The 15,081-nt window shown below is 35.7% G+C and overlaps 1 protein-coding gene across 5 annotated transcripts in view; it reads left to right on the forward strand.

Annotated features, from left to right (window-relative positions):
- The window catches only part of AGBL3 (ATP/GTP binding protein like 3), a 137,308-nt gene that overhangs the window by 37,124 nt on the left and 85,103 nt on the right, over positions 1-15,081 (forward strand). Inside the window, exons 6-8 of one of the 5 annotated variants that reach the window (XM_025379749.1) lie at positions 9,122-9,260; positions 10,431-11,210; positions 13,758-13,920. The exons of the other annotated variants lie outside the window; for them this stretch is intronic. Of the exons in view, the coding sequence (XP_025235534.1) occupies positions 9,122-9,260; positions 10,431-11,210; positions 13,758-13,920 (1,082 nt within the window). The remainder of the gene's footprint in view (positions 1-9,121; positions 9,261-10,430; positions 11,211-13,757; positions 13,921-15,081) is intronic. 5 annotated transcript variants of the gene reach the window in all.

Raw genomic sequence — 15,081 nt, forward strand, 5'->3', positions numbered from 1 at the left:
GGGCAAGAATCTATCCACAAATAATACCCTATACAGAGCTTTGGCCCTCTGAAAACACCCAGAAATGAAGCCAATTGACTATACTCAACTTAAACCACAGTTAAAAGAACACCAGCCTTCTCAGATGAGAAAGAATCAGCACAAGAACTCAGGTAATTCAAAAAGTCTGAGTGTCCCTTTACCTCCAAATGAGCACACTAGCTCTCCAGCAATGGTTCTTAACCAGATTGAAATGATTGAAATGAGAGATACAGGATTCAGAATCTGGATGACAAGGAAGCTCATCAAGATTCAGGAGAAAGTTGAAACCCAATCTAGGAATCCAGTAAAATGATCCCAGAGCTGAAAGATGTAATAGCCATTTTAAGAAAAAAAACAAACTGAACTGCTGGAATTGAAAAATTCACTACAATAATTACATAATACAGTTAGAATCATTAACAGCAGACTAGACCAAGCTGAAGAAAACTCTCAGAGCTTGAAGACCAGTTCTTTGAATAAACTCATACAAAAATAAAGAAGAAAGAATTTTTTTAATGAACAAAACCTTTGAGAAATATGGGATTATGTAAAGATTCCAAATCTATGACCCATTGATATTCCTGAGAGAAGAAGAAGAGAGAGTAAGCAACTTGGAAAATGTATTTTAGGATATAGTTCACAAAAATTTCCCAATCTCACTAAGGAGATTAACATGCAAATTCAAGAAATACAGAAAAGCCCTGCAAGATATTATACAAGATGACCATCCTCATGGAACATAGTCAGCAGAATCACCAAAGTCAACATGAAAGAAAAAATCTTAGAGGCAGCTAGAGGCAAGGGTGAAGTCACTTACAAAGGGAACCCCATCCAGCTAGCAGGAAACCTTTCAGCAGAAACCTTACAAGCCAGAAGGGGGCCTATTTTCAGCATCCCTAAATAAAGAATTCTAATCAAGAATTTCATATCCCATCAAACTAAGCTTCCATAAGTGAAGGAGAAATAAAATCCTTCTCAAACAAGTAAGTGCTAAGGGAATTTGTTATCACTAGACCAGCCTTACAAGATGATATGGAAATAAAATAATGATACCTGCTACCACAAAAACATGCTTAACCATATAGCCCACTGTAAAGCAACTACACAATCAAATCTACAGAGCAAACAGCTAATAACACAATGACAGGATTAAAATCTCACATATCAATACTAACACTGAATGTAAATGGTCTGAACACTGCACTTAAAAGGCACAGAGTGGCAGACTACATAAAAAGACAAGACCCAACTGTTGGCTCTCTTCAACAAACCCATCTCATATGTAATAACATCCACAGGCTCAAAGTAAAGGGATGGAGAAATATCTACCAGACAAACAGAAAACAAAAAGGGCCAGGAATCACAATTCTTATATCAGATGAAACAGACTTTCAATCAACAATAATCAAGAAAAAGAAGGGCATTACATAAACAGTTCAATTAAACAAGAAGTCTTAACTATCCTAAATATATACAAACCCAACATTGGAGCATCCTGTTTCATAAAAGTTCTTCCTGACCTATAAAAAGACTTAGTCACACAATAACAGTAAGAAACTTTAACACCCCACTGACAGTGTTAAGATAATTGAGACAGAAAGCTAACAAAGAAATTCTAGACTTAAACTGGACACTTGACCAATTGGACCTAATAGAACACCCAGCAACCACAGAATATATATTCTTCTCCTTTGTACATGAAACATATTCTAAGATCAATCACATGCTTTGTCATAAAGCAAGACTCAATAAATTCAAAAACATTGAAATCACCCCAAGCGCATTCTCACATCAAAGTGCAAAAAAATAGAAATAAATACCATTATTTTATTTTATTTTATTTTAGGGAGATGGAGGCTTGCTCTTTTGCCCAGGCTGGAGTGTAGTGGCACGATCTTGGCTCACTACAACTTCCACCCCCTAGGTTTGAGCCATTCTCCTGCCTCAGCCTCCCAAGTAGCTGAGATTACAGGCATGTGCTACCACACCTAGCTAATTTTTCTATTTTTAGTAGAGACACCATGTTGGCCAGGGTGGTCTCGAACTCCTGACCTCAAGTGATCCACCTACCTCAGCCTCCCAAAGTGCTGGGATTACCATGCCCAGCCAGTCTCTTTTATAACTAGGAAATATTTCTTTTTATCTCTGGCATTATATCATGTCTTTATGTTGTTTTAAAGTAATATAGTCAATACCAGTTTTCTTATTTTTACTGTTTACTTAGAATAACTCCCCCTTTTATTTTCAATCTTTTTATGAAACTATATTTAAATTCTGTTTCTTATAGTGTATAGTAATACCTTACTTAAAAAATCTAATCTGACAATCTCTGCCTTTTAATTAGAGTGGTTTGACAGTTTGCATTTCATGTACTTGCACCTATGTTTGGGTTTGGGTCTATCTTATTAATTGGCCCATCTCATTTTTATTCCTCAGTTACTCCTCTTTTTGAAGGTCAATCAAACACCTTTTATTATTTCATTTTAATTAAAATATTTTCTTAGGTATACCTCATGTTTTGTTTGATTGATATAGAAGTTACAATATACAATTTCTTGAAGTCTATTTTATTTTACTTTTTATTTGATTTTTTTGGAGAGAGTCTCGCTCTGTCACCCAGGCTGGAGTGCAGTGGCATGATCTCAGCTCACTGCCACCTCTACCTCCCATGTTCAAGCGATTCTCCCACCTCAGCCTCCTGAGAAGCTGGGACTAGAGGCGCGCACCACCATGTTCAGCTAATTTTTTCTATTTTAGTAGAGATGGGGTTTTACTGTGTTGCCAAGTCTGGTCTCAAACTTCTGAGCTCAGGCAGTCCGCCCACCTTGGCCTTCCAAAGTGCTAGGATTACAGGCATGAGCCACCGTATCTGGCCTCTTACGGTCTATTTAAAATTAATATTATACCTTTTTTTGTTTGTTTTAAATGGGTCAGTTGCCTTTAAAGAAATTAAGAGGAGAAAAAATAGTATTTTATATTTATTTGTATATTTACCATTTCTTCTCCTCTTTATTCCTTCCTGTAGATCTGAATTTCCATCTGGCATCATTGTTTTTTATCCCAAAGAACGTCTTTAGCATTTCGTTTCAGTTTTAAGTTGGCTGGCAGTGAATTATTCAAATTTCATTTGTCTAATCCTGTATTTTTTCCACCACTCTTTGAAGGGCATTCTCACTGAATACAGAATTCTGAGTTGGCTTTTTTTTCTTTAAAGATATTTTCCCATTGTCTTGTAGCCTTTGTTGTCAGCCATAGAATGTAGTTAAACAAGAATATATTGTACTCGGGAGATGGACACCCTAAACACCTGGACTTGATCACTACACATTCCATGTTACACACATATAACAAAATTTCACATGAACCCTATATATTTGCACAAGTTTTTAAAAAGAATTCAGCCGTAATTTATACAGCCATGCCTCAGAGATGCAGGTTTAGTTCCAGACCACTGCAATAAAGTGAACCTCTCAATAAAGTAAGTCACACAAATTTTTTGGTGGTGTCCAAGTGGATATGAAAGTCTATTAGGTGTGAAATAGCATCATGTCTAAAAAAGACAATATCTATGCCCTAATTAGAAATACTTTATTGCTAAAAAATTCAAACGATCATCTAAGCCTTCAGCAATTCATGTTCATTTTGCTTGGTGGAGGATTTTGTCTCAGTGTTAATGGCTGCTGACTGATCAGGGTGGTGGTTGCTGAAGGTAGGGTGGCTTTGACAATTTCTTAAAATTAGACAGCAGTTAAGTTTGTGACATAATTGACTCTTCATGAAAGATTTCTCTGTAGCATGTGATGCTGTTTGATAGCATTTTACCTACAGTAAAACTTTTCAAAATTGGAGTGAGTCCTATTAAATCCTTAGTTTTTAACTAATTTTATGGAATGTACTAAATGCTTTGTTGTCATTTCAACAATCTTCACAGCATCTTTAGCAGTAATAAATTTCGTGTTAAGGAACGACTTTGTTCATCCATAAGAAGCAACTCCTCATCCATTCAAGTTTTATTATGGGATGGAAGCAATTCAGTCACATCTTCAGGCTCCACTTCTAATTCTAGTTGCTATTTCCACATCTGCAGTTACTTCCTCCAATGAAGTTGTGTAGCCCTCAAAGTTATCCATAAGGAATGAAATCAACTTCTCCTAAACTCCTGTTAATATTGGTATTTTTGCCTCCTCCCATGAATCACTAATGTTCTGAATGGCATCTAGAATGGAAAATGCTTTCCAGAAGGTTTTCAATTTACTTTGCCTAGATCTATCAGAGGAATAGTAATTCTCTAGGCCAGCTATAGCCTTACAAAATCTATTTCTTAAATAATAATACTTGAAAGTCGAAATTACTTCCTGATCCATGGGCTGCAGAACGGTTGTTGTGTTAACAGGCATGAAAACAAGGTTTGTCTCCTGTACATCTCCATCAGAGCTTTTGGGTGACTAGCTGCATTGTCAATAAGCTGTAATATTTTAAAAGGAATCTTTTTTCTGAGCAGTCAGTCTCAATAATGGGCTTAAAATATTTGGTAAACCATGCTGTAAACAGATGTGGTGTCATCTAGATTTTGTTGTTTTGTTTATAGAGCACAGGCAGAATAGATTTAGCATAATTCTTAAGGGCCCTAGGATTTTCAGAATGGTAAATGATCTTTGGCTTCCACTTAAAGTCACCAGCCGCATTCACCCCTAAGAGGACAGTCAGTCTGTCTTTGAAGCTCTGAAGCAGGGTATTGACTTCTCTTCTCTAGCTAGGAAAGTCCTAGATGTCATCTTCTTCCAACAGAAGGCTGTTTGTCTACATTGAAAGCTGTTGTTTAGTGTAGCTACCTTCATCAGTTATGTTAGCTAGAGCTGGATAACTTGCTGAAGTTTCTGCATCATCGCTTGCTGTTTAACCTTGTACTTTCATGTTATTAATATGGCTTCTTTACTTAAACCTCATGAAGCAACCTCTGCTAGCTTCAAACTTTTCTTCTGCAGCTTCCTTACCGGTCTCTGCCCTCATAGAATTGAAGAGAATTAGGGCCTTCCTCTGGATTAGGCTTTGGCTTAAAGGAATGTTATGGCTGGTTTGACCCAGACCAGCAAGCTTTTTCCATATCAGCAATAAGACTGTTTTTTTGTTGTTTTGTTTTGTTTTTTTTAATCATCTGTGTGTTCGCTGGAGTAGCACTTTTAGTCTCCTCCAAGAATATTTTTTAGCCGGGCGCGGTGGCTCAAGCCTGTAATCCCAGCACTTTGGGTGGCCGAGGCGGGCGGATCACGAGGTCAGGAGATCGAGACCATCCTGGCTAACCCGGTGAAACCCCGTCTCTACTAAAAAATACAAAAAACTAGCCGGGCGAGGTGGCAGGCGCCTGTAGTCCCAGCTACTCAGGAGGCTGAGGCAGGAGAATGGTGTAAACCCGAGAGGCGGAGCTTGCAGTGAGCTGAGATCCGGCCACCACACTCCAGCCTGGGCAACAGAGCAAGACTCCGTCTCAAAAAAAAAAAAAAAAAAAAAGAATATTTTTCTTTGCATTCACAACCTGGTTAACTGACACAAAAGGCCTAGCTTTTGGCCTATCTTAGCTTTTGACATGCCTTCCTCACTAAGCTTAATCATTTTTGGCTTTCGATTTAAAGATAAGAGATGTGTGACTCTCCACCTGAACACATGGAGGCCACTGTAGGATTATTAATTGGCCTAATTTCAATATTGTTATGTCTCAGGGAATAGGAAGGCCCAAGGAAAGGGAGAGAGATGGGGGAATGGGTGGTGGTGGAGTAGTCAGAACACACAGCACTTAAGTTCATCATTTTATATGGGTGCAGTTCATGGTGGCCCAAAACAATTACAACAGTAACATCAAAGATCATCCATAACAGATATCATAATAATGAAAAAGTTTTCAATGTTGTGAGATTACCAAAATATGACACAGAGACACAAAGTGAGCACATGTTAGAAAAATGGTGCTGATAGACTTGCTCAACACAAACCTTTAATTTGTTTAAAAACAACGACAACAACAAAAACAAAAACAAAAACAAAAAAAACATAGTATCTGTGAAGCACAATAAAGCAAAGCACAATTACCCAAGGTATGCCTATATCATTGTTTCCTATACAGATATTCTTCAATTTACATTAGGGTTACCTCTCAATAAACCAATTTTAATCTGAAAATATCATAAATCAAAGGTGTATTTTCAACTTGTGATATTTTCAGCTCATGATGGATTTATTTGGGTATAACTTCATTGTAAGTCAAGGAGGGTATTGAATATGTATCACTTTTACACCATTGTAAAGCTGGAAAATCATAAGTCCCATCATAAGTAGGAGACCATCTGTATGTAATATGTCTTTTTCTCTCTGGCTGTCTTCAGCAATTTGACTATGGTGTGCCTAGATTTGGTTATCTTAATATTTATCCTGCTTGGAGTTTGCTGAACTTCTTGGATCCATAGCTTAGTAGGGGTTTTGCACCAAAATTTGAGAAAATTTCAGCCATTATTTCTTCACATAGTTTTTCCATACCACTCTTTCATATTTTTTAGAATTCCAATTATACGTATGTTGGATTCTAGATACGTCCCCACATGTCACTGGATATTTGTCCACTTTTTTCCCTCTCTGTCTTTCAGTTTGGACAATTTGTATTTGTTTTCAAGTTCACTGATTATTTCTTTTGCAAGCTTTAACTCTTTTTTTCTTTTTAAAATTTTCAATTATAAATTGGCAAATTATAGTTGTATATATTTATGGCATACAAAATGATGTTATGATTTATGAATATAGTATGGAATAATTAAATCTTCACATTACATACAGATGGTTGCCTACTTATGATGGTTTGACTTATGATTTTCCAGCTTTACAATGGTGTAAAAGTGATACATATTCAGTACCCTCCTTGACTTACAATGAAGTTATGCCCAAATAAATCCATCATGAGCTGAAAAATCACAAGTTGAAAATGCACCTTTGATTTATGATATTTTCAGCTTAAAATTGGTTTCTTGAGAGGTAACCCTAATGTAAATTGAAGAATATCTGTATAGGAAACAATGATATAGGCATACCTTGGGTGATTGTGCTTTGCTTTATTGTGCTTCACAGGTACTGTGTTTTTTGGGGTTTTTTTGTTTGTTTGTTTTTTAACAAATTAAAGGTTTGTGTTGAGCAAGTCTATCAGCACCATTTTTCCAACATGTGCTCACTTTGTGTCTCTGTGTCATTTGGTAAATCCTTCAGTTATTGTAGTTTTATTTCTAGAATTTTCATTTGGTTCTTTTTAGTTTTTTTCTTTTTTGAGATTTCTTATCTATTTTCTCATGATCTCTTATATTTTCATTTTTGTCTTTGAATATATATTCAAAGTCCTTCTCTGTTAATTCCAACATGTGCATTATCTTGGAGTCTGCTGAATTTTATATGTATTCATGGATCACATTTTCCTGCTTCTCTGAATGCCTTATGTTTTTGTCATATGTAGAACATTGTAAAAGATATGTTTTAGGGAGTCTGTATTATATTCTTTTATTTATTATTTATTTATTTATTCATTTTGAGATGGAGTCTTGCTCTGTCACCTGGGCTGGAGTACAGTGGCACAATCTCAGCTCACTGCAACCTCCACCTCCTGGGTTCGAGCAATTCTCTTGCCTCAGCGTCTTGAGTAGCTGGGACTACAGGCATGCACCACTACACCGGCTAATTTTTGTATTTTTAGTAGAGATGGGTTTTCACTATGTTGGCCAGGTTGGTCTCAAACTCTTGACCTCAGGTGATCCACCCTCCTTGGCCTCCCAAAATGCTAAGATTACAGGTATGAACCACTGCATCCGTCCTGTATTATGTTCTTTTAAACATTATGTTGAATTTTGTTCTTTCTGGCAATTAAATTGTTGGGAGATCATTTTGCTTCTTTCAGGCTTGCTTTGATTTTGTATAGGGGCAGGTCTGTTTTCATTTTATCCCCAGTGCTACGTCGTGAACTTTACTCTTGAATATGGTACTTATGCCTAAGATACAGCCTTTCTGGAGTCACTGTTGAATGCCTAAGGTATTCCATAAAATCTTTCCACTCTGGATTAGTTGGAATTCTAATATATCCCAGAAGTGTATGTCCTCTGGCATCTCAGCCCACAGTAGTGCTCTCTTGCATCTTTTTTAGTCTCATCTTTTGACTGGTAGCCAAACCCTCATCCAAGGACTGGGAAACCACTGTGTAGACTGTTGAGGTTCTCTATGTAGCTTTCTTTTCCCTACTGTCCTGACCCACAAATTTCAGCAGCCCCAAGCAACAATCTTCCCTCTTCAGCTCAAGACTGTCATACTGTTCTAAAATGCCACCTCCCTAGGCTGTAGTCCAGCAAGTATCTCTATGCAGCAAGCCAGGGCTCAACATAGGCTTACATCATGTCTTGATCTTTCAGATATCCTACATAGTTGTTCTATTTGTTGTCCAAATGCATGAAAACAGCTCATATCCTTTATCCAGTTTTATAGTCATTTATGGTGAAAAGGCAAGTTCAGAACCAATTACTTCATCATGACTAGAAACAGAGTGAATTTTTTTTTTTTTTTGAGACCGAGTCTCACTCTGTCGCCCAGGGTCAAGTGTAGTGATGTGATCTTTGCTCACTGCAACCTCTGCCTACCAGGTTCAAGCGATTCTCCTGCCTCAGCCTCCTGGGTAGCTGGGACTACAGGCACATGCCACCACACCTGGCTAATTTTTTTTTTTTTTTTTTTTTTAGTAGAGACAGCATTTCACCATGTTGCCAGGGTGATCTTGAACTCCTGAGCTCAGGCAATTTGCCTGCCTCGGCTTCCCAAAATGTTAGGATTACAGACATGACCCACTGCACCTGGCCAAATGAGTATTTTTAATGTAATGTAAGAAATATACAAATTTATTTTAGGCATTGTTTTTTCTAGTCTAAATACTCTTAGACTCTCGTTTCAACATGTCTGTATAAATTAGTGTCCAGTTACTTGAAAATTTACAATCCTTATACTTGTACTATTGCTCCAAACTCTGTGCAGAATAACCTTCTTACTTTAGGTGTGCCTTGACATCTTTATGATCTTCTTCTCTCATCAGCTTACAAAGAGCCCTGTTTTGTGTATTCCCGAGTTGGGGGTAACCGAACACCTTTGAAGCAACCTGTGGATTACCGTGACAATACTTTGATGTTTGAAGCAAGGTTTGAGAGTGGTAATCTACAGAAGGTAGTCAAAGTGTAGGTTCTAATTATTTTTATTTAAGGAGCTAGACCATCAACTATTTACCATTTTCTGTATCAAGTACATTAAAGTTCTTAGTATCTATTATGAAACTGTACTTCCTTGAAGTATAGATACTATTAATAATTAGAAATTATTTTGGAGGAGGGGAGTATAAAAGATTCTGAGTTCAAATAATTTTGAGAACTATGAGGTGTAAAGTTAAAAAGGCTTCTGTACTGTACATTTTCAGTATAGTAATATAAATTGTCACACACACAGTGCTTCTCAAACATTCTATTGAAATAGTTCTTGGGATGAGTGTTCTATAGAATATCCCGAGGGCATTATTTTATTTAAAAATATTATGGAAATCTTTAAACATACACTTAAGTACAGAAAATAGTACAATTCTGCGTTCACTGCCACATTCCTATCACCTAGACTCGACAGCTATCAAGGTTTGGCAACATTTATTTTACCTATTCCTAGGTGATTATTTACAACTGTACACATACACATTATATGCTAAGTGCAGAGTGCTGACAGAATAGAAAGTTACTTGATAGAGAAAAATAGTCACGACTAACCAGGTAATATTGTTACGTATATAAATAATATTCCAGTGAAATTATTATTTTTGCCTTTATTTAAGCATCTCCAATGACTAAGTAGAGGGATGTAAATAGTTATCAAATGCAGTTCTTGTTCTCAAATAGTTCAAATTATATAATCTATGTGATCATATTAATTTATCTGTGTTTAAATCTCTCAGTGATAGTTATTTTATATCCCTAGTTTTAGACTGTAATAGATACATATGTCTGAAGTGAAAAAAGAAATGTTGGACTTTGCTTCAGTTTTGGTAACTTTAATCATTTCTTATATAGAAAATATAATTAGGTTGAAATATATAAACTTTTATCAAACACCTGTGTTTTTATGTGCTCTCTTGAATTACCAAGGAATACAAAGGATTTAGAATTAGCATAGAAGCAGTTTCTCATCCAATAAAAGGGAAAATTTCAAAACTTTTAGCTTTTACATTGTTTCCTAACAAAGCTTTCTGTGAATGAGTAAAAATAAAATAATTTTCCTTATTTAACTCAAAATTTTACATTCGTTTTTTATAAAATGTCATTTTTACATTCTTACGTGCTTTTTTCCCTTTCTTTCTTGTGTATTAGGGCAGAATATGAATACCAATTGACTGTACGCCCTGACCTCTTCACAAATAAACACACCCAGTGGTACTATTTCCAAGTCACTAATATGCGAGCAGGAATAGTCTACAGATTCACTATTGTCAACTTCACCAAACCTGCTAGTCTTTACAGTCGGGGTATGCGCCCACTGTTCTATTCTGAAAAAGAGGCCAAGGCTCATCATATTGGCTGGCAGAGAATAGGAGACCAAATCAAGTATTACAGGAACAACCCAGGCCAAGATGGGCGCCATTATTTCTCTCTTACATGGACATTTCAATTTCCACATAACAAAGATACCTGCTACTTTGCTCATTGCTATCCATACACTTACACCAACCTGCAAGAATACCTTTCTGGCATCAATAATGATCCAGTACGGTCAAAGTTTTGTAAAATACGTGTTTTGTGCCACACGCTTGCTAGGAACATGGTGTATATTTTAACAATCACTACCCCCTTGAAGAACTCTGACTCAAGAAAGCGGAAGGCTGTGATTCTGACTGCAAGGGTCCATCCAGGGGAAACCAACAGCTCTTGGATCATGAAAGGCTTCCTAGATTATATTTTAGGAAACTCAAGTGATGCACAGTTGCTTCGGGACACTTTTGTCTTCAAGGTGGTACCCATGCTGAATCCAGATGGTGTGATTGTGGGAAATTATCGCTGTTCCTTAGCTGGACGGGATTTAAACCGTAATTATACGTCTCTCCTGAAGGAATCTTTTCCTTCTGTATGGTATACCCGGAACATGGTTCATAGGTAAAATAAGCCTCAAATTACCTCTCTGCTTATTTAGTAAACTTAGTAGTAAGAATTTTGCTCCCACAATCTCATTCGTTTTACTGTAACTTCTCAAGATAGTCTAACTACTATATAACTACTTTATTTTTTCCCCGTTATTCACAACTGTAATTCTATACCCTTCTGGCATTATGCCACTGGATTCACTAACCTCCCCTTAAATAATGAAACAGATTCTAGAATGTTTTGATGACTCGATGAAACTAATCAGCTTTCATATCCCAAATTTGGCTTCTTGCTAAAGATAATGGTAGCACTGATGTTTAAAATAATTTTATATTTTTTATAAATATATATATTTATATACATGAAATATATACATATAAAGGGAGCTGATGATATGTCTAATAGAATATAATGTCTACTTAATGCTGTCTGAGATTAAGGGTCTCTGGTCTGAGACATGATGGATTACAGGTCAATGCCCGTTGGCATCTCTCTCTGGAAACTCTTTTAAATATCAGTTAGTCTCTGATTGTCTTGTAAGAAGGTTAAGGCAGAAGTCTATTCAGCAAGTTTCTAAAAGACTTCCAAGAAAGAGAAATATCTTAATCCAGTTAATCATACGCAGGTAAGTAGGATAAAGAAGTCAGTCACATACGTGTGGAAAGGTGAGCAGCTTTAAGTATATATAAGATTAAGTATATTTAAAGCATATTAGAATAAGAGAGAGTAGATTTTTATGTAAAATACTTAATATAAGATAAGTAGAATATCTTTTTACCCATAAAGATACCTATGGGTAAAATCTTATACTAAGTATTTCTGTTTACCTATGGGTAAAAAGAAAATCCAAACTGTTTCTAAAGTTATTTAAATTAATGTAAGATGAGAGACCCTAATATCCTGTTTCACTTCAGAAGTAATACCATCTCTTTGGAAATTAATTTGTTAGAAGTAGAGTTCCTTTTGACTTGCTTATAAGAAAATGAAAGACTGAAGAATTTGTGGCTTAAAAATGTGCAGCATGTTTCATATTTAAGAACTTAACTTGACATTCGTGCCTTATAATCTAGTTAGTTTTCTAAAAACTTGTAACTATCAGTGGCTTTATATCAATCTTCTGTTATCAGTGAGAACTTATTAGGCAGCAAATGAGAAAAGGGCAATAAATTGACACATAATACATTTTTGTTTGTAATTTCACTATAGTTTAAAGCAGTATGGTTTCTAATAGAAGCAAAATGCTTTGAATGTTTATATTTTAGGTTTTAATATTTTTGTTATAAATGTACTGTATTTAATATTATAAATACTATTGCTAACATTTTGATGTTTATCCTTCCAGATACAGCAAATAGTATATGTAATTTTGATTAGTTAAGTAATAATCCTACCACTTTAATACCACACTTTCTTACTTTTGAAAGCCTCTTCTATTAATATTAGTCATTTTATCAATCAGTTTGAGGGACTTATTTTTTGTTTTGTTATTTTTATATTGAGTGTTAAATTATATAGACCAAAGGTTGTGCTCTTCAGGAATGTGTAATATATTTTTTCGGATATTTGTTAGAAATTTATCAGAAAAAGTCAATTCAAACTTTGGTACCATTTTTCTCAAGATAACTTAATCACCACACTACTCAAGGGTTAAATATTAATTGGCTTCAGCACCAAGTCATCAAGCACTCAATTTTTAACAAATATTTGGGTGCTTATTATGTGCATAGCACTGTTCTAGATGATTTGAAGCATTCCCCATTCTTAACAAGCTTGAATATGAAAAATATAAAAACTTTTCTAGACAAGGGCCAAGCAAACAGTACCAATATCTTTTAAGTGGTACTGAAGTTCAAAAAGAGAAAGTTCTATGGCCTTGACAAATTGAAAGGAAGTGAGACATGAGGTCAGTACTGAAGGATGGCAGGTAGTATTTACATTTACAAAGATAAAGAAAGAAGGTATTACAGTCAGAAAGAAAATATGTGAAATAAAGCAGAGAGATCTTGTTGAAGAAAGTCTTGGGAGTAAGGTAAATTTTGTCCTTATAATGGAAAGCTACTGCATTCAGACTTTTTTTTTTTTTTAGACGGAGTCTCACTCTGTTGCCCAGGCTGGAGTGCAGTAATGCTGTCTCCGCTCACTGCAACCTCCACCTCCTGGGTTCAAGCAATTCTCCTGCCTCAGCCTCTCGAGTAGCTGGGATTACAGGCATGTGCTGCCACACCCAGCTAATTTTTGTATTTTTAGTAGAAAGGGGGTTTCGCCATATTGGCCAGGCAGGTCTCGAACCCCTGACCTCAGGCGATTCGCCTGCATCGGTCTCCAAAAGCATCAGGATTACAGGCATGAGCAACTGCACTTGGCCTGCATTCAGATCTTTATATAGTTAATTATTGTAGATTTTTAAAATTGTATATTAATAATATGTGATATAGATAAGAGAAAGCTAGGATATAAGAAATTGTATTTATTTGGATATTACACTTATAAATCCATAGTTGTACCAATAGAAGAGAAATGCAGAGATAAAAGTTAGTAACTAATCTTTCTTCCTGGCAGACTGATGGAGAAACGAGAGGTTATTTTATACTGTGATCTTCATGGCCATAGTAGGAAAGAGAACATCTTCATGTATGGCTGTGATGGTAGTGACAGATCTAAGACATTATACTTACAGCAACGAATCTTCCCACTTATGCTAAGCAAAAATTGTCCAGATAAAGTAAGCACCTTTTAAGGTATTAACTCTTCCTTTACCAAATGTTGCCCATGTCGGATAGCAGAATGGTCCACATGGATAATACTGTTCCAAACTGCTTTTGTTATTTAGTTAGTTTGACCAGTTTATACAACTAACAATAAGAAAGCAACTACATAGAACTACTTAGTGAGCAATAATTTGAAAATATGGGGGAAAAAGGCAAAAATGCCCCAAACCTACCACCATAATACCACTGCTCTTTTACCTTTTGAAAGCTTCCTCTATTAGTCATCTTTATCAGTCAATTTTAGGGTCTTGTTTATTGTTTTAATAGTCATTGAGTGCCTAAATTATACAGATTAAACACTGTATTCCTAAGAAATGTGTAACCGTTTCTTCAAAGTATTTATTAGAATTTTGCCAGGAAAAAACTTAATCCAATAATCAATATTTTAAAACTATATAGAAATTAGAATGAGAAAAGAATAAAGTATATTATTATTTTCACAAACTATGGAAATATTGGAGACTGATTTACCAAGATGTGAAAATTATATTTTAATCATTCTTTAGGGAAAAGATGGTAACATAGCCAAGAAAATTCCTACAGACTTTCCCTTAAGTTCCCAACCAACCAATTCAATTATAAAGGACTTACTGAGAAGAACTAATTGTCTTTTGGGGATAATTGGGACCCAAAGACATATAAAGGACAGGATAATCTGATAAAAATAGCTATTTAAAGAAAGAACAGGCTTGTTCCCCAAAGAGGATTCATTTCGTCAGAAAGAATGACGGGAAAACCCAACCCCATAGCTGAAGCTATTCCTATGTAAATTTATACTGTCAATACTCTTAGGTATAGTTCATTACTCCTATAAAATAATTCTGTGTTACTAAGATATTTTAATGTTTGTCTATTGACATTCTCCTTAGGGTTTTAGATCTCTAACCTGTTGTGCCTTAGATGAAATGGACCAATTTCTTGAACAACTCAAACCACCATTCTGCAGTTTAAACAGGTCTTCCACATCATCTAAAGGTTGCTTAAAACATAGAGGCCTTTATTTCTAGGTTTTCTGTTAAATGTTTCTTATGAAAATATTTTTGGGCCGGGCACGGTGGCTCACGCCTGTAATCCCAGCACTTTGGGAGGCTGAGGCAGGCAGAACACAAGATCAG

This window comes from Theropithecus gelada, chromosome 3, assembly GCF_003255815.1.
Source record: "Theropithecus gelada isolate Dixy chromosome 3, Tgel_1.0, whole genome shotgun sequence".
NCBI classification, from domain to species: Eukaryota; Metazoa; Chordata; class Mammalia; order Primates; family Cercopithecidae; genus Theropithecus; species Theropithecus gelada.